Raw genomic sequence first — 27,374 nt, 5'->3', positions numbered from 1 at the left:
TATATTTTGTTTGACGAAATTTCCTAACCAACAGGTAAAAGCCAATCTTTTGTTAAAAAAGTGAATGAGAAACGTAATTATTACAACTCATAGAAAAAGAGTTGTTTGTGTGTTTCTTGTCACCGCTTTTGTACAATTTTCGGTTCATTAAATGAACAAAATGCTGGATTTTGAACTTATTTTCAGAGCCTTTTTTCAAATATTTCAAATTAGTTATCGAAAATAGAGTCTAAGGTAGATGTCTTGAGAAAATTACTTACGAAGGTTTTTTGATTTTTGAGTTTTTAATTTTTTTGTTCAAAGCTTGGTTTCCGCCATTTTTCTATTGAAAATTTGTCAAGATGGTAATACTCAAAATTCAATATCTCGAAAACGAGCTCGGGACACCCCTTTTTCTTTTCATTTTTGGAATCAGCTTTAAATTCTGTGTTAAATATATTTCTAATAAAGTTTTCTAATCATTACGTTCTTAATTTCTTTTCTTCATTACTGCCTCTTTTTATATGGCAAGGTCACCGCTTGTGTACACGCGCTTAGTCTCCTTTGCAGCCGTTCTTAGTGTCAGCCCGAAATTCCCTCCCCACAAACGTCTGCTCAATGCCTTGCCATATAATAGACATCTTAACCTCGTTTACTTGGTCCGTACCGTTAACCAATTTCCTCCAGTTTTCCGGGGTATGTCCACGATTTATACTTATATTTACCACGATTTTCGAGATTTTCGATTTTCACGAATAAGAGCCAAAACTCATGAAATCGTTTTTTACAGATGTGATCTTATGAAGTAGAAAGCTGCACAAGAATAGCTGGTTTCCTTTGCGGCCGTTATAACTGTTTGTAGTAACCTTCCTGCCCGCTAACGACAACGGAGAAGACTTACGAATTATTTGCAAGATCAAGGTTCGACTACAAACTCGTCGTTTCCATTCGGCTGCTCGCTCGATTGTTGATCATTTATAACAAATTCGCCAGTAACTAACATGCGAGAGAGGTTGGCTACAGCTAATAACAGTTTTAGCTCTACTGGAAAGCAGAATACTCTGTCATAAACATTGGTTTCGGTTTTCGATAAATATTTCACCTCGTTGACAGATCGATCATTTTCAACCAATGGGGATTTTGCGGTGTGTAGGCAACGCTCAATTCATTTCTATGTATAATGTTCTTTTCTTTTCCCCGAGTGCTGCGGGTTCACTCTCCCCCACTCCCATCCCCCGCGACCAAGTTACAGGAAAAAACTTGACTCGGCTGAGTTTATAGCAGAGGAAAAAGAGGGACTGTTAACAGTCTATTGCTTTCTTAAAATCATATAATTAGTTTTATTTATGCATACTTGTCGACCAAGGTAGATCTGTTCGTCTTTTACCTATCAAAAGAAAATTCATAAAAGTTGTTTAGAAACAAAGAAAAATCAGTGAAAGGAGAAAAAAAAAAGAAGCAAGCAAGCAAGCAAGCAAGCAAGCAAGCAAGCAAGCAAGCAAGCAAGCAAGCAAGCAAGCAAGCAAGCAAGCAAGCAAGCAAGCAAGCAAGCAAGCAAGCAAGCAAGCAAGCAAGCAAGCAAGCAAGCAAGCAAGCAAGCAAGCAAGCAAGCAAGCAAGCAAGCAAGCAAGCAAGCAAGCAAGCAAGCAAGCAAGCAAGCAAGCAAGCAAGCAAGCAAGCAAGTCTAAACTTATACTAATCACGATTATAGGCGCATAAACAAGTTTTGAAAAAAGCGAAGCAATAAAAAACCTTCCTAGGAAAAAAATCCAAAACGTCACTTTATTTTTTGGTTGATGTTTTGCTGTTGTTCTGTTGCGTCTATTTTGCGATTTGTCGTCATTAGTTTCTCAGATTTCAACAAGCTCTTACCCTTCGTGTCTTCAACTCTGCTGCAGCGATAGGGTCTGTCCATATACCTTCTGGATGCTAGAACCATAGAACCATAGAATCATTTGAGTCTCGATACGGACAACAGACCTTCCCTTTAAGTGGAACTGATCTATAGCAAATCTCAATAAACGCAAGATTACCTTCATATTCAATATGGCCGCTACCCATCTGTACATTTCTGTCCTGTCTTTGGCACATAAGTATCTGACAACATACATATCGATATATCAATATATCAGGCGCATTCTGGGTAATTTTCTGGGTAGTTGTCAAAGGAAGCTTTTTTCATTTGTTGTGAAATTGTTTGATTTAGAATTATTTTCAAACAATGAAAATTGGATTATTTTTTAAGCTGTGGTTAACATAATAGGATGCAGGATTCAATCTTTTGAAACGAACGTCTTTTTACGGCTGTAGCTTTCGACCCTCCTTCGCAAGAAATGTGCATAACTTGGTCAGAGGGGATTTGAACAAGTATTTTTACCTCATAAGATTTCCATTCAAATCTGTTTTTACGACAACAGTAAAACCAGCACTGAAAAGACAAAAAAGAGACACACGGTTAAGTTTGCATCTTTATCTTGTTATTTTCCCTGATTTCAAGAGAACTTTCCCCGCCGGCTCTATATGTACTTAAATCGTTATATTTATCGCTATATTTTGATTGCTTCTTTTAGGAAAGTAACTTTGCTCTTTATGGGTTTTCTGTGTTGTGATCGTTTCCCATGTTTCCCTGTGCTGTAATCTGATAATGAGGCGATTTAATTCAAATCTATTGGTATTTTGCTTCTTATGGGTTGCCTGTGTTGTGTAACGCACTTTCTTTCTTCTTTTAAGGTTCTGATACACGGTGCAAAATTGCAGGCAACATTGCACGCAGCAGGAATGTTGCTGCGTGTGTCTACCCCAAACTTGTTGCACGCAACGTTGCATGCAACAAACCTGAAGTTGAATCGCGCTCTACTCTTGCAACATTGCGAGCAACAAATTTCATGGTGTGAACATGGCTGCAACATTGCTAGCAACATTTTGAAATTTCCAGCCAAACGGCTTGCACCAAATTTATAACTTCTGACCAAATATCTTAGCATAGCAGGCTGACACAAGCGATGATACGTGATTTTGTTGCAATTTGTGTCACCCCGATTCAAATTTGTTGCTTGCAATGTTGCGTGCAATGTCGCATTGTGTGTCAGCACCTTTAGAGTGCGTTATCAACGGTTATTAATTTGAATTTAATCGCCTATCGATTTACAGCGCGGATCTGATTACAGCTTCTCTTACTTAAACCGCGATCAAAGGCAACTACAAACCATAGGAAACCCATGAAGAGCAAAGTTACTTTTCTAAGAGAAGCAATCAAAATATAGCCGGGTTTCCTGTGCATTGACCTTACTTTATCTGTTTACTTGGTTGATCAGTTAGTTATTTTCGATAGGATGGAAAATAAATTCTCGCGCAGTGATTGGTCTGGCGTACGCCTTGCCGTGTTCGTGCCGTGAGGTTTTCACAGTCATACGAAAACTGCTCTATTATCCAATTACCTGGTGTCTACACCCTTGGTTGATTTTTCTGACGGTACACCAAGGAAGACGACAAGATTGTGTAATGACCACTGGTCATTGTCGGACTTATCGGACTTGATCGTCTTGAAAAACGACTAGAAAAAAATCGAACTATGTAAGTTTGAAAGATTTGTAGGATAAGCTACACTACGATATATATCATGATTATAATTATGCATTATCAGGCCCTAAGTCAGTGTATCTTCATCACTTTTTATCATTATTATACTCCGTTGTTAACACGACCTTGTCTTATATATCAGTATCATATATCATTATTAATCTGTATAATTCTTTCGTCTTATCATACCTTGCTTTTATCTACCACCATATAACCATTTTTCAGTATAACCGTTGATAGTTTCCAGTCTTTTCTCTTTGGTTCACGAACGTGAAGCTGGCCTTCTAGAGTCAGAGATGTTCCAATCTGTGCAGACATGGTGATATAGTTAATGTCTAGTAACTCGTTGAGAACAAACGAATAAAAGCATAAACGAAAGAATAAGTGCAAGCATAGAACACATGCATACAAATATAAACGCATAATGAATAAACACGATAGAAGGAATGAACAAAAGAACGAAGAATTAGTCTTGACACTCGATTATACTCACGAATGGCTGGATGCTCTCAGCAATGTGATTTTCCCTAATTATAAGATAGTTGCCTTTACTGATCTCTCCAAAGGCTTCCCATGACATTACAACAGGTAAAACCTTCTCTCGGTGGTGCACAGCTCTTTCTGTATGGCAAAGACGATAAACTCAAATTTCATATAGTCATCGCGGCTATGTGTTTTTTCGATTTCCGCGACTTTTTGCGACTTGATAAAAGGAAGTTTGAACGGTATATTTAAAGAGAATAGTTATTCAGAACTCGAAACAGGTCTGTTAGCCTGCGTAGCAGCGCTCTAGGGGATTGGGGGAGGGAAGGGGGGGGGGGGGGGTACAGATTTCCTCTTGGGTAGATTAGAGATAAAGTCGTTTTAGCCAATTAAAATGTGCATTGCACATCAATCGTTTTTCAGAAACGCTTTATGATTACCTGATGAAATTAATCAACAAGCTCTTGCATACTTCTGGAAATTGAAATATACATAACGCAAACCTTTGCGTTGTGAAGTGATTTTCTTGTTGGTAATCTATTCTAAGAACGTCATTTTTAACGCCTCCTATGTACAACAGGCAATCTTTCACTAGAGGTGTCTAATTCGTGCATTTGGGTTATTTACCATGAGTAGTGTTGTTCACCACGAGTCTGCTTAGCTATATTAGGTCGCTAATAATTTCTCTACACTGTGTTCTAGGTATTCGCTGAAACATGGTACAGAGTTACAGAGCAACGAAACAGTAACGTCACTGTTTTTGATAATAGCAGCAGTCTCACGTTTTATTGGATCTAAGCTTTTAAAATGACACAATGCACGCTAATCCTTTGGGCATTTGCGTGCTCGTTACAAAAATGTTAAGTGCATGTACATTTTGTACATTTACATGTAAGTGGAAGGGAGAACCGGACTGGGGCAATAATCAGTACTTACGAAGATTCAGTTTCCCAATGACCTCAAAGAGAGCCCAATTAGTTTCTGGTTGAAGTGCTTTTTTCTGTATGATATTCATGCACAGTTCACCAGCAGTCATACCAGCCGCAACCTCAAGAAAGTCAGTATTAATGCAACAATTCAGTAAATGACAAATATCTGTAATATTTGATTCCATTTAGTTTCGAAAAGTCATTACTCACTTTAATAAGACAAGGGCTGTCGTTCTTTTGTTGTACATAAATATCTAAATTGAATTCCTGGTTCATTCCACTTTGCCCCGGCTAAAAACAGAATACGAATAAAAACTATTAAAATACAGTGTGAATATGCAACTTTGCTGACACATAACATAAACAAGAACCCTCAATCACACAGTAAACCATGCTGGTCGTGTTTTAAAATTAAAATTCACTTACTTCTTGAATCTGTAGAATTTTTTTTCTCGCTTCTTCCATTAGCTGAAACCAAAGATTGAAATTTCTAAATTACTTTACTAGTTACAGCAAAGAAATGCTACTCATGATAGAGAAAGTAATCGCTCAGAATGGACCCTTCGTATCGTGGATGCGAGGCTAACACAATTACTCTGTGCAATGCTAGTTACTCTACCAAACTGTGTAGTTTTTAACGTGTAAATACAAAAGAAATTACACCTTTTCGCGATGGAATTCTTGGCATTTCTTTTGTATTCCCATGTGAGCCTCGCATTGCCGGCGCAAGATAAGAGGAAGATTTCTTTATTACCAACCTTTTTTTTTTACATTATCCAAACTTTATTTCCGATATTCAGATGTCATACTTGCAAAGTTAACCATTATTGTTGTTATGATAACTATTTACAAAATTGTAGTATATATTACATTTTTTTCTATAGAGATTACATATTTACTTACTATCTACAATTACATCGATTCAAATATTATTTCTTATATATTAATTAATACTAATTTGCTCTTTTAATAATTAATTTGAATAAGTGGACAGGAAAAGGTGGAGAAAAGAAAAGATCTCTATTACCAACCTTATCTTTTATTAACTCTTTATCATCAACCTGTGGAAAAAATTGACCATAGAAAATGAAAATGAAAATATTAATAGCAGTAATAATACACTGTAATATCGATGATATTATAAAATAACTGTTATGAATGTTGCGTTGTGATTGGTTTGGAGCGCGTGCTTTATGAGAGCACATTGCACGCGCTCGCACCTTCCGTTGCGTCATTCCTATCTATTATTGTAATTTGTATTTTATAAAAGAAATAAAAAAACTTGCTTGCTGTGCTGTGTGCTGTCATAGAGCACGCGGGGGTTGGCAGAACACTCGATAAGTGTCCAGAAGCACTCCGCTACGCGTCGTGCTTCTCCTAACACTTCTCTCGTGTTCTGCCAACCCCCGCGTGCTTTATGACAGCACACAGCACGCTCGCGCGTTTTCTATTTCTTCCATGTTTTTGGGATCTCAAATGATTTATTTTGGTTAAAATGTGGCACTGTACAGTAAGTTATTAGACGTGATTATGAATACATACATCGAAAAACCATTCGTAGTAGTGAATTAAATCTCCTATTATTTTGAACTCTTGGTTGATTGAAGTGTTGTCCATTTTTCCGGTCTGGAAAAGTTAAGAGAATCAAATAAATAAGCATAGCAATATAAGTCGAGTGTATATAGTGATTTTACTTGACCCGTGAAACGAAGTTGTGTTAAACAAAAGAAAGCAATTATTGTTAGTTAGTGTTTACTACTATTGTGTATTATGCTTAGGCCCCGTCCACACTATGCCGGATAAATTTGAATCCGAATTTTTATTTATTCGGTTGGGCCTACTATTAGTTACGCAGCCGCCATTAGTGTCGTCACGCCGCGCTCACGTACCAAGTACTAACTACTTAGGGGAGTGAGCGTTGCGTGACGACACTAATAGCGACTGCGTAGGAGACTACACTAGGGGAGTGAGCGTTGAGTGACGACACTAATAGCGGCTGCGTAGGAGACTAACTTTCGCCCTCATAGACTTGATTTCTGGAGGCCCAACTCCCTCAAGTTAATACTGCTTGAAACTAGGTTAGAGGAGGCCCAACTCCCTCCAAGAAGAAAGGAGGCCCTATTGTATGTCAAAACTGTTTTCATATAGATTACATGCCATATATTCGCGAAAGAAGAAATTGCAAGAAATTGTGTAAATTTGCACAAATTATTGTGGCGCGACTACTACTTTTCATTTGCCTATCTACCCTCCTCGTTAGTTAAAGTTCCATACGTCACAGTCAATAGTAGCATGTTGCATGGAAAAAAATGTATAACTTCAAGAAGCGGCACTCTATGATTTTTCTACCCACGTAGAATCAATACTGAGAATATTGTTAGAAGGGTGATAGGCCTTTTAAGCATAAAGAAATAACAAATGGTAGACACAAATACTTAAGAGGACATTTCTAGTTTTGCACTTACATTTTCGTTAGACATGAGAGTTGGGGCAAATATCATGGAGATATTTTCAATACCCATCCTGTTAATAGCTTGATCTGCAATGACTCTATTATTACATAATGAAATAGAAAATCAGAAATGGCTCATTTTAGACTGAGCCCATGCCAAACATAACACATAACGGGGCCCAGTTATGTTAACGTGTGAGGATATGGAAACATGTCACTTATTAGTGAACATTTTCCATATCCTTACACGTGGATATATCGATGACGTCATGGCAAACATAACACATAACGGGGCCCCGTTATGTTCACGTGTGAGGATATGGAAACATGTCACTTATTAGTGAACATTTTCCATATCCTTACACGTGGATATATCGATGACGTCACTTGGGACGTTTTTCCGGTCACTTTGATGCGCGTTACGATAAACTTCGTTTGTAGATGTGTCTATTTGGCCATTCTGCGAGGTTGAGGAAAAAACTGGGAAAACATTTGGTAATGTCAACTTGACTCATTTCCCCCCAACTTGAAATGGCTAATATATTAAATAAAAAGACTGATTATACGGTATGCTTGAAGGTATGGAGTTTATCTTTTCAGTGGTGTTAAAGAATATTTCACCACTCGAGGATATACTTCATATCTTCGCGCCATCGTGTAATATCCTCTGTAAGTTAGATGAAAAGAATAATCGCATAAGTCCGCCATCTTGGATCTTATTAAACTTACTTTTTCAAGTGACCTATAATTCTCTTCAATGTGTCATAATTAACTTTGGGCAACTTGACAAGAGCATCTTTAATGGCATATAACTTTGTATCACGATCAGGATGACCTAAAAACAAAACCAAATATCATTAGCAAGGCACAGCCAGCGACTGTCCACTAATATCGAGCCAAATCGAAAATTCGCGGCAACATCGAAAAAATCGTTTTCGTTTATTTTTGGTTCAGAATTAGGCATTAGTGAGTAAGTAAACGTGTTGGGTGTTATTTCTTCGGAAAAAAAATTTGCCGAGAAATATCGCACAATAGCACAATAACCAAATGATTGAAATTCCAGAGTTTGTCGTCAGAAAGTAAGCAAAACAAAATGAAATTTTGAACTTTGCCCGAAAATTATCCTATTTTGCTACGACTTAGGGGTAAAACTTGTTGGTAAAACGAGTTTCAAAATCCCCATATATTTTGATACATACGAATAACGATTTTGAAAAAAAATATCAAGCTACCAGTTTTTTTTTCACGTTCTGATCACGTGCACTGGTTTCTTTTCGCCATTACAACAACGTGCGTTGGGCTTCCTGTGGTGTTGCGGACTTACTTACGGACCAGGGATGAGGAGCATCTACTAGTATCTCTGTTACGAATGCCCTATGCCAAATGCTGGTACTCTCTCCCACTTCACTCAGTAAATAATTCCAATCCTCCTTTTAAGCCAACAAGAAACTGGCTTTCGTCAAGATAATAAAGGTTTTGCTCTTCAACAAAGGTTTAAATTTCAAAGTATTTGAAAACTTACATGATGCCATGATAAATGTCTTGTACATATTGTCAGGGACGACAGGCTCCGGTAGCACACGAAGGTACTTCTTTAGAGTTCCCGTCACATCGTGAACACTGTAATCGTCTAGTGTCAGCATTACTCGACTAGCATCTGAAAGAAACGATACAAAAAACTAGTAAGACGAGCCATAGAATTACGATATAATTGCCATATACACTATTGAACTATTGAATACGAATACACAAATATGTAACGAGATGAAAAAACATGAAAATTGCAAATAAATCTGTACCCATTGATGTATATCTCGCAAAGCAATTTTTATAACATTTACCTGTTGAATATGAGGTTGTGTTGTTTTGGAAAATGCTAGTAAAATGGCAAGTAGTATATAATATTGTCATGAATGTGAATGAAATGAGCATCATTCTTGGTGACTGGCATGTAATCATTCGTAAATGGCAATTACTTGAATCTTGGAAGACAATATTTGTTATCAGAAGCAAATTCTTCAAGCAAGGACTTCTGGGGGATAACGCAACTTTTATTTTAGAGGTGTTAAATTATGGAACTCTTTAGTGTTTTGTCGTTTACTATCAATTTTTAGCATCGATCAATGCCGAGCAAGACTCTAAGCGCCTGCAAGATCTATATGCTCAATCACGCGATTAATTTACGGCATGCGGAGACAAATTGTATACAGTCAATTCAAAAACGTTGTCGTCGACCTGCTCAAGTCTACGCGACTGGACCGAAAGGAATATGGGTAAAAATCACTAAAGCGATTAAATTATTCGTTCTGAATAAATTGTTCCCGCTAGTAATAAGATAATAATGGCGAGATAATCCATCAAATGCATGTCTTTGGGTTTAGGGAAAGAAAAACAAAGTAGTTATGATTCAGTTCACAATTCCGAAAATATGAAGGCATTAAAAAAAAGTCTCCTTCAACACTTCCAGAATGGGTAGGGGTGTTCCGCTGGGATTCTGAAAGGGGTACCCTGTTTATGACAAAAAAACCCAAATTTGTAGACCCTGTTCATGACAAAAGATATAATTAATTGCACTAAGTGCTCGTTTCAATTATCATGTCATCTCGCGTCTCGTTTTTTACGACCATAATAACCAGTTTCGGTCAATGCGAAAGTAGAAACCCTGAATATGACAGGAAACTCAGGAAGAACTTCGAACTTGAGTGAAATTGCATACCCTGTTTATGACAAGAAGCTCGAAAAACCATACCCTGTTCAGCGGATCATCCCCGTATAGTCCATATATGGGAGAACCCCTCCCGGGGGTGGGGGGGCGAGATACCATTTGACTTCATGCTCACCTTGGTTGAAAGATTGTGTCAAGGCTCTGATTTTAGCCTGGTTTCCACTAACTCGGTAGACCCCTTCTGCTTGTAACCCTAGAAGGCGAAAGTTAAACATTTCAGTGAAACAATTAAGGTAATGAAGGCCCAGGCAAGGACAAAGTCCGTTGCGTAAATTTCAAAGCCGCTGTGTTAATTTGAGTAATAAATTTGCATGTTATTATTGTACTTATCTCATCATTCTCGACTTTCAAATCCCCATAATCCTTTGCGTCTTTGGGGGGGGTAACCAGGGGGTAAAAACCCACTTATTTTGCTGAAGGCTGATCAGACAATGTTGACAATACCTTGTCTGGTATCCAAAGATAAAATGAAGAAGTAAAAAACAGAAAACGATAGAAGATTGAAGACGTTTAAGGTAAATTTTGAACATTTTTTCGTAAGTCAATACATTTTCTGTAAGACCAAAACACTTGATGATCTGTACACGCAAAAAAAACTTGGAATAAACTGATAATCAGTATTGTACAGATAAAAGCAGGTATAGTATAAATTCAATTGAGAAACATTTCGATTTGGGACAGTTTTTTGATTGGTTACCTCCCAAAAACGCAAGGCATTATGGGGATGTGAAAATCGAGAATAGACTTACAACTCCAGAGGTCCTGTGCAACTTTTTTAGCAACTGGTCTCGCAAAGCAAGAGCAAGGGAGCACGCCATTCAAAGATGTAGCGTTGTAAGTTGCCGAGGTGAGCAAGGGAGCACGGCAGACTGGGTCTTGTTTATACGTTTTCCCGACTGTAATACTCTATTTCCGGCTCAGGTTAGGCTTCGATTTTATGCAGAATATGCAGAATAAGGTCCGTGGAATTTCAAAGTGTTTGTATTGTTGAAGCTGTGCATTCTTTACTTTACCGTTGGTATTTGTGAATATTTAGACACTGATACGAGGCTAAGCCTGAGTAAATGAGTCTGTAATCAATTCTAATTTCGACGCCATCTTGAACGCTTACGCGGTTTTCCCAATTAGTGTATCGAAGGCGCGGGTCGCGAGCGCCGGAGTCCCGAGCACGTTAAAAATCAAACTGCCTTTGGCGAACTCGTGGATACTACCCTGCGCCCCCATGTTTCTGTGAATTTTGCTGACTTATGTTATTATTAATTATATTTGCTTTCGTTATGTCAGACACTTATGAAGGATACTTGTGTTTATCTTTTGCTATAGTTTTTAAGTTTCTTTACATCAGGAAACGATTGTAAAAAGAGGTTTCTTTACGGCATCGACCAGCAAAACATCCCAATAAATATTCGCAAGATAACAGTGAACCAACAGAAAAACTAGACTGATGGGAAAACTGCTATGTCAACTGATATTTTAAAGAATATAGTCGTCACAACATTAGCATAGCACTTGAGCCTTAAAAAAATAATTGCAGTTCAAAAAACGGTTCAGCAAATTCAAAAGCCAACCCTACATTAAATAAAATAACATAAAATTGCTGTACTAACATATACCCAATAGAAGTTTTCCAGTTCTCAAAAGTCATATTGACCATCTAAGCATGTTCCTAACAACGGAAAGTGTTTATAGCAATTGTTAGCCAGCATCATCTGATGGAAAGTCTGAGATTTGACTCTCCTCTCTCTTTTCTTCCCTCGGACTTTCGTAACGGTTTTCGGATCGTGACTAATGGGGAAAACCGCGTAAACATTCAAGATGGCGTCGAAGGACGAAAAACAGCCGGCAACAAGACCCAGTCTGGCGTGCTCCCTTGAGGTGAGGTGTTACACTGCAACACGATCGGAGCAACTTGCAAAATTTTTTGGCTCCTCGGATAGAAATGAGAAAAGTGCGTATGCATTCTTGAAAAAAATGCCTTAAAATGGTGTTGCCGGTTGCTGCAATCCGTTGCGAAAAGTAGGACTGAGTTGCTACGCGGAAAAAAAGAAAAGAAGCGAGACTACCCCTGTTGCACTGTGCAATTTTCCAGCAACTAGTGCGTTGCGATATAAGTTGCTGGACAAATTGCAGTGCAACAGGGCCTTAAGTATAATTACTGTTTTAGGGTTTCTTGGGTTTGGGATCCCTGTGGCACAGAGATAGCCGTTAATCGATGTAGTTCAAAATTTGTTCCTAAAATCGCACACCATGGACACCATGGACACCATGGATACCATGTTACAACAACATCAATGAAGGTCAACCGGAAAGCACATATTAAATATGGCACCATCAATCAATAAAGCATGCGTAAAATGGATAAGCAATTTGTATAATTTTGCATTCATGGAAACTTTCAACAAGAGGATTGTTTTGTACCACAGGCAGCCCAAACAAGGTTCCTACGTATGGTTTATAAGGGAATGTATGGAAGTTATGACATTAAAATGTTTTACTCGACAATTTGCTTTAAAACTTGCTCCAGTCGTTGCTTACAACTTATACAGTATTCTGGCGAAGTTTCAGCGCGGCGATCGGAGGCCGCGTGTTATTCTTAAATCCGCTCTTCTCTAACCAAATAATAGGAAGGCGGGAGACTTACAACCCAATATCGATCACATTACGCTAGGAAATCCAAAAATGGTTAAGCCTCGAACCACAACATGTCAGAAAAATGATCTTCATCCTAACTCCCATACGTTGGCACTCGATCATGACTAAAATATGTGATTGTCTAAGATGTGTCGGAAGGTGTATTAAAACCTTAACATATTGAAAGAATAAAACGATCCATCGATCTATACGAGCCAACCGAAAATTCCCCAAAATTAAAAATTACATGAAATAAATAATAACAATAATTTGAATTGAATTGTTGATTCGGATGTTTTAGTGCCCCTGGTCCAGAGAAGAATTCCTGTGTTTTTATCTTGCCAGCCTTACCGTAAGTTTCAACAAACTGTAGGCAATGTGCCACCAAATGTGGAATACCATCTGATCCTAACTCCTGGAAACCGAGGTGCACGTTGAATACCTGAAAATCAAAAAGAGAAAATTATAGTAAATTGAAAAACTTTATAAACCCAAAAGAACTTTTTTTAAAATTCTCTACTTCATTAATGAAACATGAGGACAAAATGAGTTCAAATAAAGCTTTATTTACGACTTTTCTAGTCGAGCTACAAGCAAAACGTAATTCGACCCTAAGGTGCGTGCGAGGAGACCGAATGTCTACAGACATAATTACGTAAGCGAAAATCCGAATTCCGGGGTTAAGAACTGCTGGAACTGAAACTGGATATTTCCCCCCTATTATTATCAAATTATGGCATAAACGTTTTGCCCAATTTGGCTTTCATTGTGTATTAGTAGTGTATTAAAGTCTCTGAAACCAGGTAACCCGGTGTACCCTGCCACCAGGGCCGCTTGTTGAGCATGAATCATGAAGGATCATTTCACCTGTTTGTTCTTTATCGCAGCATACCATGATTCTAGCTCTTCGTCTGATTCTCCTTTCAATGTATAAGCCCTGTAAAATAAAATAAGAAAGGTTACGTATTTGCAACTGATTACAACTGAAAACTCTTCCTTCTTTCCTTCTTTGCCTGAAACGAGTTCTTTTTGGCTATATGTCTCCCGAAGGTTTCCTCGCTATATGTAACTTATACCAAGATTCAAAAAAAAAGGACACAACATGAGATGAGCGGGAATATATAAGAGTTAAACAACCTCTCGCTGCCTCTACAACAATTTTTTTCGGATTTTCTTACTTTTCAGGAGTGACGATATCCAGGGTCCTGGTGTCCTCACTTGTGTGTAATTCCAGTGATGTTACTGCTGCCAGGTCAAGAACACCTATAGGATCTTTGTCCATTTGCTGGTAACAAACCCAATGTAAAGAGAAGCTTTGTTAGGACATACCTTTTGCACTTGTGGAGACGCGAAACTGAGAAACGAGTTATTGTGAGGGGTCTGAATATGCAAATGTATCACTCACTCACTCGCTCACTAAGATGATAGCAGATCGATACTTTGACGTGTATCAAATCCGGAGAACTATCTTGAATGCCGTAAAGGAATTAATTTTTAGTTCGTTCTTATTAAAGAAAGTTAAATATGCTTTTTATACTTATTTTGTTCATTATTCTTCTCTAGTTTAAGAGCCTATTTTTTATTTATTTTTAATACATCGATCTTTCCTTGATTCTTTTGATGATCCGAAGGTTAAGCTATGTGCTAGTGTGAGCATGTTCAGTGCTAGCCTACCCTGGTGCTAGACATCATCCCACATCGTTAAATGCAATTCTAGTTTCTCATATAAATAATTTGTCAACCCTTTATCGGATAAGAAGTTCGTACGTGTTTGTATGGATCCCGAAAGTAAGTTTCGCGTAACGCCGTTCGTAAGTTGATGACGATTGATAAACATTTAATTATGATCTACTAACATCTTAGTGAGTGAGGGAGTGAGTGGTACTTTTAACTTTTCAGACCCCTTACGATAACTTTTTTCTACGCTTCGCTTGAAGACAGGTGGATGATAACATTTCTGAACTAATTTGTATACAATATTAGCTTATTTCACAATATAGGTACGGATATAGACACTGTCCTTATTGAGTATGAATCAAATTGTGACTTTCTTTCTAACGTTATGGATTTTTTGATATGAAGCTAAACGACCCCTTTTGTTGTCAGAAAATATCGATGAAAGCGGCATTCAAAAATCGTCGAACAATTTTTTTCTAAATGAAGTCACTAAAAGATGTATCTTTTACAAATATTTTCCTTTAATTTCATATGCATTGAAGGGTTTTAAGGCAGTCAAATAAAAATAAGTACGCTCACAACTAACAGCACACAACAAGGAATAACACGGAAGTCAAGCGTGAATAATCAACAAGAAGCCGTGAGCGAAAATAGTTGTTAGCGTACTTATTTTTATTTCACTGCCTTAAAACCCTTCAATGTATCAACCCTTCAATTTATCATTTTTGAAACCTTTAATCCTTTCCTGACATTGTGTGAAAAGCGCGTGCAGGTCGAGTTATTCAAGACGAAGTTGTAGCCGTTTCAATGCGGCTAGGTGTGCCATACCAAAACTACCCAGAGCCTCCTTAATCCCAAATTGAACTCGAAGCTGTATGATTACCTATTCTTGGTTTTCACGTGACGTCACGAGCGGATTAAAACTTAGTGTCCGCCAAATTGGTGCACAGGAAGCTCATTAGCATATGTCAAATCACACACGTGCGCTTATGTTTTGATTCGAATTATGCGATGTCCGAAGATTTACTCGTCCATATTTCAAAAAAAGATACCCAAGAACAGAAAAGAATTGAAGATACCTCTTCAATTGCCTTATCTGAATACGCCAAAAAGCTTGAAAGTCACATTCGAACGAGATATTTTAAAAAAATCGAAGGTATTGGAGTCGACCCCGCGTGTTTACAAGGCGAGAAGTTAGATGCAGAATGTCTGCCACCGATCGAAGCCACCGATCTTCAGTCGGAAGACCGCGATGTGTGTCGAATTTTTTGAAATAAACGATTTATCTATCTATCTATCTACCCTGCGGGGAATCGAGCTTTTTTTGTGTTCCTGAAGAATGATTTTTGAAATGAATCTTTCAAATCTACGAGTCTTTCAAGGGGTATATAAGATACGTATTTTAAAAATCGGGTAAACTAATCAGTAAACTCAAATCAGCCGACAAAATTAGTCTATCCAAACTTGTTTTTGATACGATAATACGAACTTTGCTTATTTCAAATGAACATTTCACTTATTGAAAGTCTAGTTTAGATGTTTAAGGTGGCTGCCTACTTTTGAACGTTCGATTTGAGCCCACGATGAGCGCGCGCTCAAAAACCGCTGAAAAATCTACAAGATTTTATTGAAGAACCATACGCGTTTTCAGCTTCAACAGGGCAAAACCCTTAAATTTTGCACGGGACTCTATATTTTTTGATAGCTCATTCGAAAAAACTCCTAAAAATCTAGGTTATATCAACATTTTAGAAAAAGTTTAAATCAGGAACACGTGAAAAAATAGATTTTTGTAGGGATTTTTGTTCGACTTTATGAGCTTTTTTAAGAGCACCGAAACTACAAAATATGACAAATCAATGTATCTCTCTGTCTTTTTGTCGAAAATATCCATTTATTATTGTAGAAGGATTGACTAGCCTTCGTTCGTGCAATCATATAGTCTGCAAATGACTATTATCTTATTAATCTTAATTGTTTTTCTAATCACTTCCGGTGGCGCAACTTGTACTCCAAAAGCTCGTGCGTAGGCTTCCATTAAATGCTGATTATCTCGAAAACGAGCTCGGGACACCCTATTTTTCTTTCCAGATTTGGAATCAGCATTAAATTTCAATTCGGAAAATCGAAATTTAAAAAAAAGCTTAAATCAATTTTCAAAAGTAGGCAGTCACCTTAATTCATTATTTTATTAGAACCTCATATTTCCTTGATTCTTTTGATATACATGTGTAAATACATCCGAAAGTAAAGCAATGTTCGTCAGCGCGCTTGCTCAGTGCTTGGTATCATATGCATCCCACATTCAACATTTACATTCCAATTGGTAAAATATATATGGTTTCGATACCAACAGTTCAGTTCAGGTTCAGTTGGTTGAGGGCCGTATTATAGAGCGGGAGGTCGCGAGTTCGAACCTCGCATGCAGGCTATAATTCTGAGAAAGTAACTTCGCGTTACGTTCGTAAGCAAATGACCTAAGACAATTGAAATAGCTAGTGAACTATTAGTGAGCGAGTGAGTTAGCTTCGCGTGTCCATGAGTTTAAAAGGCCCTACTAATTCATGTAACATTTCATGAAATGGCCCTACTCCGCAATAAAGGCTTGGGTTTGGGTTTCAGGAGATAAAGACTAAGAAATTCATTATAACTTCCGATTAATTATAATTTTTGCACAGTTTAAGTCCTTTATCTAAATAAAGAGTTCCATAATTTAACACCTCTATAATAAAGGTTGCGTTATCCCGTAGAACTCCTTAGTAATGGAATATGCCGGTATAGGACAAGATGATAGCCACATTCAAAACCAAACAAGACTATGCTAAGGCTGCTTTCATAATGTATGGCAGAAAAAAATAAGATCCCCCTAAGCAAGGCTTGTAGCTTCTTCCAAAAATTGTGCATCCCTCCCATTTTTCTGATAAAATTTTTCCGATCCCCCTCAATTTCATGACCTGCCCCCCCCCCCCCCCCCCCCCCTTCCCCCCCTCCCCCCGCCATACATTATGAACGCAGCCTAATGAACGTAAAAACCACGCTGGCTGCTTCCTACATTGGCATCTGGGCTGATTTCGCACTGAACTCGGGCATGTATCTAGCATATTAAAATAGTTTATTTGAGTAGATTGTACTTACATTCCGGAAATATTTCAGATGTCGATCCTTCAAGGTAAACCAGTATTTCTTTTTCAACAACTGAAACATACGAGGAAAATATTAGCAACTTCTAAGGTTTCATTTACAAACATTACAGCACACAACTTACCAAAAGGTATCCTGCTTTATGAGGTACTTCTGCCAAAGGTTGCGGCGGTAGCTGTAGTAGTAATAATACAATAAAGATGAAAAATCTATTCAAATTCCACGACCATCTGACAATCTCAGTAAGCACAAAATGAAAGATAAACCGAGTACATTCATGTTTGTGTTTTTTTCACCGACTTATTCTGAGAGCAATTTACAGCAACTTTCCTTTACATATCTATCGATTTTACACACAGAAAATGATATATCATAAATATATTACGCCCTAACATATTCAATTCCCCATTACTTTTCCCTATATAGTTTGACTTTCTTTGCCGTATTTTTAATTTCTTCTCTTTGTAATGGACTCTAGTCCTGTTGACAATGTCTTCAAACAGGTGTAAATCATGTTTGATTTAGGTTTTTCTTATATACAGACATTAGTTCATATTCTCTCAATCTACTGTACATTCTTATTTCACAGCTACCTAAATAGATAACCTCAAACAAACAAATAAATTTCAACTTGCCACAACAGAGTGGATTCGCCTGGCGTTTTGCTCAAGATAAAAAAAATCATTTACAGAGAATCCACTGTATTGTCTTCCTAGAAGGCATTCTAGTTTGGGTACATAAATACAAATAGAACACAAAAACCTGGCTTCATACCTCAGCGGCATCAACTTTGACAAATCCCACGGCGTCTTCATCAGGAATAAGTGGTGAAGGTTCTAAATTATGAAATAAAAAGACACTAAAATTTGAAGGGTGGGATGGAGCACGGAATAACGAAAGGATGCCAAAAAATTGCCTTGTCAAGCACGACACATTTGTATATCTCTAGCATTTGAAACAAATTTCACCAATCATAGATAACTGTTTCTCTCATTTTCACGGATTTTTGTAGTGGTTGCCCGTGGGAACATCCAAGGATAGATATGTAAATCGGGGTTTTTCCCTGCTATATAGAAAATATCGCATCTAGAAGAATAACTTCACAAAAAAACGTTGAACTAAACCCGAAACGAATCTAAAGCTTAAGTGCTTGTAACCCCTAGAAAAGCAGAGTTTTCTCAAAGACTATGTTTTAAATTTCACAAATATATTTTTTTAAATTTCCAGAGAGCACGATAACTTGATAATTGAGTGAACGTCGTGAGAAAGTAAAGCATAACATGAAATGTTTTTCCGAGTCCCTGCATAAGCTAGTGACTATTAAATTTTAATTCAATCATTCCTTTCTATCTGCATACATATTCTATGAAATTTTGTATAATATAATTTGGGGGTCTGGGAACGAGCTTTAAACATTTGATGTCATCCGTGATATTTTGGCATGAATACGAACCTTCTATAGCATCTGCGCCATTCTGACGAAGAAGTTCCTATAAATAGAACATCAACAATCATCTTTTGAGAGGTACTGGTTAATAGACGATCAGGAGTGTTTGATGAGGTTTACAGACAAGAGGGGTAGCTGAGTAGTTTTAGACCTGATAAAATACGATCTGCGCGATTATTAAACACCATTTATATCTCGCTATGCTATGCATTGCATTGAATCACAAACCTCACTAGGCATGCCATTGATGTACGAACTTCTATTAAAGTATAAAAACCATGTTCGCGACGTGTATGCTAGCTTTAATTCGACCAAAGGTTTGTGATTTACTTCTGAGTTTTTGAAGAGTATAGAGCGTTTTTACGTGATGTCACGGCGGCCATGTTGGTGTTCCAAAACAATACAGGTTCTATATTGAACTCTATTTTTATGCAAAAACTGTGCAGAAAGTTTCTATTGTTTGGTACACCGATATGAAAACGCTCTATATAAATACTCAGGTACTTAGATTTGACGCGAAAAAGACAAAAACGTTACTTATCCGTTACCAAAGCTATGCAAAATCAGATGAGATGCGTGAAAAAGGTGGGAAGACTACGCTGTAATTGATATTTGAATATTGCATGTTTACGGGAGCGAAAAGAACTGACAAACAGATTTTCACAGAACCGATTAACGACTGACATAAAGGTGCTCAACTGGTTTCAAGTTTCTGAATGTTCAAGCTTTCTCTCGAAAAAAAACACAAAATCTTCTTTTTCAAATACTTACTGCTTGGAGTTCTTGACCAGCATCCTTTGCCAGTTCCAATGCTGAAAAACAACAAAGCTTTCAGAAATGAAAATGAAAGACCATTATCTGAACAACATACTGACTGAGCAAAACCTTGAATAAGATTGTGTCATGGAATAGAAAACATTCGGGAACAAATTAATGTCTACATTTTATTTTGGTATGTTAGCCCGTGACATAAATCTTTATTTTTTAATTGCTTCCACCCCACCCCCCTTGGGAAAATCCTAGATACGCCCCTGTTTATGTATATTTATTTGGCACCAGGTTTATGTACTTATCAGTGCAATACTCCAAATAAAATCTTTCTGTTTGTCTGTCTGCCCCACTGAAATGACTGCTGTACTGCTAAAAACAAAAAGCTATCATATACTTACGTGTTCTCTGGTCTTCACTATCAGAGTTTGTATATTTAACCTAAAAAACAGCATAAAGCTAAGAACATGAATCAACAATGACTTACAATTTATTACATTTAAACAGGGAGTCTAGGTCTCCAAAGAAGATCTTAAGTAAGGCCCCGTCATACTATTCGTGGTAATTTATAAAGATGGTGCAAATTGCACGAGGGCTAACGGAATAAGAATGTGCAGGCCATATATGTCACATGGTGTGCAAAATACAATAGGCCCTTTGCAGTTAACGGTCACGTGTCTGTACTGGAGGGCAAAATTTTTGTTTTTATATTAAATTGGTCATTCTTTTTAGCTACTTGTAAAGAACTGAATGAAAACATGTGTAACCAGTGTGTAACGAAATGTAGTTTTATTACGATCTCTCGAAACAGGTTGTAGAAAGTTTGTTTGCAGTCCAGTAAATTTCAACCTTGGGAATCAAAATATTCATTCATTTGCTCTCAGTGAATTAATCAGCACGTGATTGCTTAGCTGCAAAGGGCCTATTCTGTCTAAAGGGTGGGGAAAGTGAGAACGAGCCACTTATTAATCAAACAATAAAACAATCGAATAGTTTTAAATTTACATCAGCTCTGTTAATTAGAAGCTCCATTGTCTTCAGTATGTCATCTTTCACCACTGCCTTTTGCAGACTCTGAAAATATTTGTAAATTTTGCATTAAAAAAACGATTCTCAAGATCAACATGACTGAAAGAGTTTTCAAAGACTTTTCAAAAATTATCCTCTAACCATGTGTACGCAAGACCAACCTCCCATGTACATTACAGTGCGAATCGAAAAACAGTAGGCACCTAGAAATATTCTAGGAATGTTCTATTCTTCTTCCTATAAATATTCTAGGAATGTTCTATTACGCTTCTGATTGGCTATTGAAAATTCTTGAAATATTTCTAGGTGCCCACGGTTTTTCGATTTGCACTGTTAGAGTGTGCAGGAACTACAGTAAGGAGAATGGGGTCAATAAAATCATGTTGTGCTACTGGAGTAGATGGAGTCTACCCTATTGATCACTACCAACACTGATTTTGGGGTCCTATTGTTTACTATTACCTTACTCGTAAAGGATATTTGCTTTTAGTAGATTCAGGAATAAAAACAAACCCTTTACCTGGCCTAATGCTTCTCGCTTGCCGTAATCTTCAGAGATTTTCATATACTTCATGTCTTTATATTTGGAAAAGATGAACTCAATTCTTTTTTCGCTGAAAAAATATTGCAAACATTTATCATTCAATAATAATATTAATAATTGTATTAGTATGATGGAGAGAGAAGTAGTAGATAGTTGGATCTTATAGGAGGTTTTATCGTGACGTTTCTGGTGGCGCATTCTGGCTAAAAAAGAAGCTGATCGTCAAAATAGCCCACTTCCGAAATATGCTTCGCTTGTCACGCACAAAGGATTCAATGTGAGGCTTTGTGCATAATGCTCAGTGTTCGTGACAGGAGAAAAGAATAAATCTGAAACCTGCACTGAAACCTTTGTGTGTGACAAGCAAATTCATGTCGGAAGTTAGCTATTGATCAATGCTGGTTTCAAAAGACGGTCAATTTGTTCTTCTAAAGTCCAACATAAAATAGTTGTGTGGTTTGATCATTTATATTCGAAAAGCAAAAAGCAGGTTTAGCCTATAACTGAAAGCATAGAAGTCATGTCTGTCTTAAAGCGAACTAAAACAGTTTTTTATTTTTACCAGCCGAAAGAAGATTTACGATGCGATAAAAGCTCTGAGAAGAAGTGGTCTAAACACAGAAAAACTCAATTACATTGCAAGAATAGTAATTCAGTTGCGTAGAAAACCCTTTATAGAAGGTAAAAAAGTCGACTAAAAATGCGCAAAACTCTCTATACCGCAGTGCTATTTGTTTTGCTTCAAATATCAAGATGCTTGAAGAGAAAAACTAGGACAGGGTTGTTGTCTGTTGTTTTTACTACATTTTACACTTAGTTATTTGTTGCTCTGTATTTTGTTTGTCAATCTCATCTCAAGAAAAAGACTAAAATTGCTTAGCTTTCCAATAATTATTTGACGGCCAACAAACCGCTCGTGCTAGGATGTGACTTCAAAAAAAGATTCCATAAAACCTCAGATGAAACCTCCTATAGATAAATATCACAATTGCTAGAAAATAGAGTGTGACGAAAACGCATCGAAAGGTTTGCAAGCATGTTTTCATAGTGCAGTTTTCGTATGACTGTGAAAAGTTCACGGCACGAACACGCCTCGTGACGCAGCAAGGGATACGCCAGACAAATCACATTGCACGAGAATTTCTTCTCCATCCAATAAAATACCCGGAACACGGCATAAACACGGCGCGGATACGGTCACGCCAAGATCACGGCACTTTTAGACCAATCATATTGCGCGTGAAAAAAATCAGCCAATTAAAATTCTAGAAAGTATCACGGTCACGGCACGTCACGCTTACGGCACTGAGCTTTTCAAAGTCGTACGAAAACTGCACTAGCATCCACACTAAAACGATCAGACCAATCACAATTGAGAATTGTTGATGGTCATATTATTACAAACGGCCCTAAGACATACTTATCAGAATCTGGATTTATCCTATCGTCATCTGGTATTCTGAATTCAAGCAGCTTGTTAGCATTATCATTTCCTACCTTCAGCATCAGCTAAAATAAATTCAATATGAAAAACATTTGCTTTATAGTAACAGATCAGGAGAATGGTAATAATGAGAATTTGTCATTTATATAGTGCTCATACTGATCGGTTCTGAGAGCTTAATTACAACATCCATCCATCCTTCCGTCCATCCGTCCATTTCCCCCTACGTAGAAATTTTTTGAAATACCTTCCCCCGCTCGGAAATTCAATTTTTCTTGCATATAAACTCTGTACTTTTCTTTCTTTCTCGGACACCCCCCCCCCCCCCCCCCCTCACCACTCGGAAATTCCAAATTCCTCTGTGGGGGGAGGGGGTATGGATAATTTCTGGAACTACACAATGTCAAAAAAAACTTCGATTGATCGCCACCAAAACCTTCTTTTTGCAAGCAGCAACCATTAGCATAACATCTTACCTCCAAAAGCTGCATATTCCATATTTTCTCATCCATCAATAATGACCTTGGTTTAGAATACTTTACACCCATACTTCTATGGATTCCTAGGAATTACATTCCCACAACTATACTGTTAACTGTAAACTTACATACTGGACAAAAATATGTCCTGATATAAAAAAGCATTTTCATAACGTTTGGCTTTTCATAGATTTGTTGATAATTTTTCGTCATAAATCTAGAATAGCATAAAGCTTTTGCAAGAGAAAATGAACTAAGAGAAGGAATTCCCCCTAAACAGCCTTGTAACCATCATGTGCACAGTTTGATGCTATTCTTAAACCTTTTTTTTCTGCACGCGCATTTACTGCGCGCTCTCTACGTTTTTGGGGTTTTTCCGTTAATTCGACTCTGCCCTGAATATGAATGTGCACGTCGAAAGCTTGGCAAACACGACAGGAAATTGAAGTAGTAATTTGTTCAACTTTCTGGAGTACTTTTACATGTCTTTTCCAAAGCTTTCGACCTATATCGTCATCTTGAGAGGGCAGATTTGAACATTTGAACATAAGAAAAGCACAAGAAAACGTTAGCAAACAGCGTAGAGCGCGCGCGTACTGTGCGCGTGCAGAAAATCAAACGATCAAATAAATGATATCATTGGATGATATTTTTAGAATAGATTCTAAAAATAGCATCAAAGTGTGCACATGATGGGGCACGGGGATTCCTTCTCTTAGTTCATATTCTCTTGGTTTTTGGCATGTATTCACAACCACGTTATCTCAAATTTATGAGCCAGGAAATGGTTCTTTATTGGAAAGATGTTGGAAACAAATGATAATTATGTTGTTAATGTTGTGGATTTTGTAATACTTACCTATACACCTTGCACAAACACATATACAATAATTGACAGAAGCCCACACTGGATCTAAATTACAACAAGAAAACAGAAGATATTACAAAAGGCTAATCAAGACTAATAATCTTCACTCATACCTAGGGATAGCAATAATACAGGAATGAAGTATTTTTATATACCTTTACAGGAAACTATAACAATAAAGCTAAAAGCTTATCTTTTCCACAGCTAGAACAAAACTTGTCCTCATCCTTTTGAATGCTCAAACATATAGCCAAGCATACATTATGATGGCAGATAAATGTGTTACACCATTAGTGAATAAAGGCATTTTCATTCAAGTACACACCTTTTTTCCCACAATCTGCACATTTTTTATTTGCAGGATTTGACCAAACTTGGTTAATTACCTAGGAAACCAAATATTCATCAATAGTTTGCCAAATAATAATAATTAATAATAATAATAATTAAAGTACACTAAACAAAATTACTCGACTCTGATTGGTCGAGAGGAGTACAATTATAGCGTTAATTGTACTCCGTAGGTGTACCGAATTAAGTCGCTATGGCAACACGGCCAAAACAATGTCAAAACAATTATTTTCTATCATTTTGTACTTAAAAACATAAATAAAATTTTAAAGCCGTTTTTATGCATTTCAGTTGCGCGATGGACTGAAAATCGGCCGTCAAATAGACAAAGATGAACGGCGTCGCTTCGCATTTTTTACTGAAATTTTGTTGAGTGAACTATAAACAAAAAATCGCACGATCTTCTCGTACAAAAGGCTTGTGCAATTACAAGAACTTTCAAAATATTACTCGTGTCTATTAATTTCCAAATTGTACTCGAGATCGTGCGATTTCCTATACTAATAATAATCATAAAAATAAAAATAAAAATAAAAATTAGGATAATTATAATGATAATACATAACTATAATGATTATGTTTGTAGTTACAAAAAGAAAAAAGTAAAGTTATGATATCTATAATATGAAATTTGACAATTAAATTGTGCGTAGTCCAATTAGAACTAAAATATCTAATTTAAACTATTTAGATTCCAAATTCATTGTTTAAAGCCAGTCTGTTTCTATAAGCACTTTTATATCGTTCAATGTTGACAACACAACACAAGAATGGAATGGTCTTCAAATTAGGGCAGCTGATACAGTGAATGGTCGAAAGTACTCTAGATTCTACTAAATAATCTAGTGTCTAGTTTTTGAAGGGCTGCGAGAATATCTAAACGGTTTGGAAATATACCTCCGCTTATAACACCTATCTAAAAAGTTTTGTACAGTATATTATATTATTGTACATTATATCTGGTCCAGAACCATAAATCGAACTGGAAATCAAATTGCCTGGAAATCAATGTTGATATGGATCATTCCATTTCATGTATCGACATTCAAGTTTCGCCTGCAACTTTCAAAACATTGTCCTTCACGAATCAACATCAAAGTATTCACCGCCCAAAAGTATTGTGTCAGTATGACGCTATACAATCCACAGGAAAACCGCATCTGTACCTACAATTTTCTCATAGGCCGGGGTAGTAGACATTAGTAGAGTATTTTTATCGTATTTATTTCTCGAGGTTAACGTAGGTTAGCGTAGTGCCGCAAAGATTGGTTATTTTGCCGTGAATATTTTTCGTACTGCCGTGTGAATTTTGATTTGCCGTAACAGTTATGGGCCACCGTATGTTGCAGATGTGCATCAATAAATTAACTCACTGCATGATCACTGAGTCCCATCTGAATTGCCGTCTGAATGGCTGAAATCCAGGAAGCTGCTTCAAACTCATTCTCGGCTTGAAAACTGAATAAACAGTAAGTAAATATTATATATATTGAAATAAAAGAAGCTTTTTATTACAAATTTATGGTGCCTGCATATTGCGTATTTGGAAGTGAAAACATAATAAATTAGCAGGAATTCTTTTTCTCCCTCACTGACAAAGAAAGGAATGCATGCCTGCCAGCAATTAAAGGTAATATTGCTATAAAATATTATCGAATGTTATCAAGCCATACTAACTGTCTTACCTGAATGCTTTATAAGGAGTTACAATGAGGAACCTGTTCCTGTGGCCAAGGTCTTGTTTGACGGAAGCTAGTTTGGCTTCTACACAGTGTATTGGTGTCTCATAGGTAAAGTCCTAAATATAACAGAAATATATAAATCATTAATAGTAATACATAGAAGGCAAAAAATAATACAGAGAATAAACTCCTCTGAAAAGCGAAGTCGGGCTTTTGGTTTCATAGTTTTGATTTTTCTGGACAGTGCTTTTAGCCATGAATCTTTTGACCTCTGAGTCTTACAAAGTGAAGATAAGATGAGAAGTGATCGACCAAGTAAACAGTAAAACTTGTTAGACAAATTTTCTCAACATGTCAAAAATTCGATTGCATAAGAGGATTCTGTTCACTTACTTCAAATGAGCATTTGACTCATAAAAGTCTAGTTTAGACGTTTATTCTATTATTTAGTTACTCCAACTCGCATCTAGCATCTTTCCTTGATTCTTTTCATATAATTACATCCGAAAGTAAAGCTACTAACAGCAAAATGTCGATAAATAATCGAATGGTAAATGTAGACGAAGCAGACGAAGTAAGACGATAGTGTTAAACTTCTAAAGTGGCTGACTTCTTTTGAACGTTCGATTTGAGCCCACGAAGTGCGCGCGCTCAAAAACCGCTGAATACTCTTCACAATTTTATTGAAGAACCATACACGTTTTGAACTTCAAAAGGGCAAAACCCTCAAATTTTGCACGGGACTCTATACTTTTTATGAGCTTATTCGAAAAACTCCTTTAAATCTAGGATATATCATTTACTTTATTTATTTATATTTTCTTTTAGAAAAAATGATTTTTCTAACACATGAAAAAATAGATTTTTGTAGGGGATTTCGTTCGACTTTATAAGAGTTTTTGAAAGCGCTGAAAGTACAAAATATGATAAATCGATGTGATTTTTTGTCGTTTTGTCAAAAACATCCTCGTATTATTGTAGAATAATACACTAGCCGTCATTTGTAGTGCAATTTTAGAGTCTGCAAAAAATATTATCTAATAAATCTTTTTTTTTCCTGATCACTTCCACTGGCGCACTTTTTGCTTCAAAAACTCGCACGTAGGCATCCATTAAATGCTGATTATCTCGAAAACAAGCTCGGGACACCCCATTTTTCATAAGCA

General features: G+C 36.9%; 1 protein-coding gene across 1 annotated transcript in view; it reads right to left on the bottom strand.

Moving 5' to 3' along the window:
- The window catches only part of LOC116307413 (arf-GAP with Rho-GAP domain, ANK repeat and PH domain-containing protein 1), a 41,858-nt gene that overhangs the window by 2,328 nt on the left and 12,156 nt on the right, over window positions 1–27,374 (bottom strand). The window contains exons 12-44 of the mRNA XM_031717663.2: window positions 26,212–26,324; window positions 25,900–25,984; window positions 24,501–24,561; window positions 24,167–24,220; window positions 23,305–23,390; window positions 22,805–22,893; window positions 21,361–21,454; window positions 20,817–20,885; window positions 20,213–20,252; window positions 19,815–19,855; window positions 19,050–19,086; window positions 18,371–18,432; window positions 17,721–17,771; window positions 17,591–17,650; window positions 13,957–14,063; window positions 13,646–13,715; window positions 13,130–13,220; window positions 10,263–10,340; window positions 8,945–9,079; window positions 8,152–8,257; window positions 7,436–7,520; window positions 6,513–6,596; window positions 6,002–6,031; window positions 5,397–5,438; window positions 5,181–5,261; window positions 4,978–5,089; window positions 4,052–4,179; window positions 3,748–3,864; window positions 3,417–3,532; window positions 2,357–2,407; window positions 2,013–2,076; window positions 1,852–1,908; window positions 1,334–1,366 (exon numbers count right to left, since the gene is read on the bottom strand). Coding sequence (XP_031573523.2) covers window positions 1,334–1,366; window positions 1,852–1,908; window positions 2,013–2,076; window positions 2,357–2,407; window positions 3,417–3,532; window positions 3,748–3,864; window positions 4,052–4,179; window positions 4,978–5,089; window positions 5,181–5,261; window positions 5,397–5,438; window positions 6,002–6,031; window positions 6,513–6,596; window positions 7,436–7,520; window positions 8,152–8,257; window positions 8,945–9,079; window positions 10,263–10,340; window positions 13,130–13,220; window positions 13,646–13,715; window positions 13,957–14,063; window positions 17,591–17,650; window positions 17,721–17,771; window positions 18,371–18,432; window positions 19,050–19,086; window positions 19,815–19,855; window positions 20,213–20,252; window positions 20,817–20,885; window positions 21,361–21,454; window positions 22,805–22,893; window positions 23,305–23,390; window positions 24,167–24,220; window positions 24,501–24,561; window positions 25,900–25,984; window positions 26,212–26,324 — 2,529 coding nt within the window. The remainder of the gene's footprint in view (window positions 1–1,333; window positions 1,367–1,851; window positions 1,909–2,012; window positions 2,077–2,356; window positions 2,408–3,416; window positions 3,533–3,747; window positions 3,865–4,051; window positions 4,180–4,977; window positions 5,090–5,180; window positions 5,262–5,396; window positions 5,439–6,001; window positions 6,032–6,512; window positions 6,597–7,435; window positions 7,521–8,151; window positions 8,258–8,944; window positions 9,080–10,262; window positions 10,341–13,129; window positions 13,221–13,645; window positions 13,716–13,956; window positions 14,064–17,590; window positions 17,651–17,720; window positions 17,772–18,370; window positions 18,433–19,049; window positions 19,087–19,814; window positions 19,856–20,212; window positions 20,253–20,816; window positions 20,886–21,360; window positions 21,455–22,804; window positions 22,894–23,304; window positions 23,391–24,166; window positions 24,221–24,500; window positions 24,562–25,899; window positions 25,985–26,211; window positions 26,325–27,374) is intronic.

The sequence above is a fragment of the Actinia tenebrosa genome, unplaced genomic scaffold (assembly GCF_029948245.1).
Source record: "Actinia tenebrosa isolate PJP-AT-01 unplaced genomic scaffold, QUT_ActTen_1.0 PGA_scaffold6__47_contigs__length_16458017, whole genome shotgun sequence".
Lineage (NCBI taxonomy): Eukaryota > Metazoa > Cnidaria > Anthozoa > Actiniaria > Actiniidae > Actinia > Actinia tenebrosa.
The sequence above is the reverse complement of the archived record's forward strand: the minus strand, read 5'-3'. Positions and strand labels throughout refer to the sequence as shown.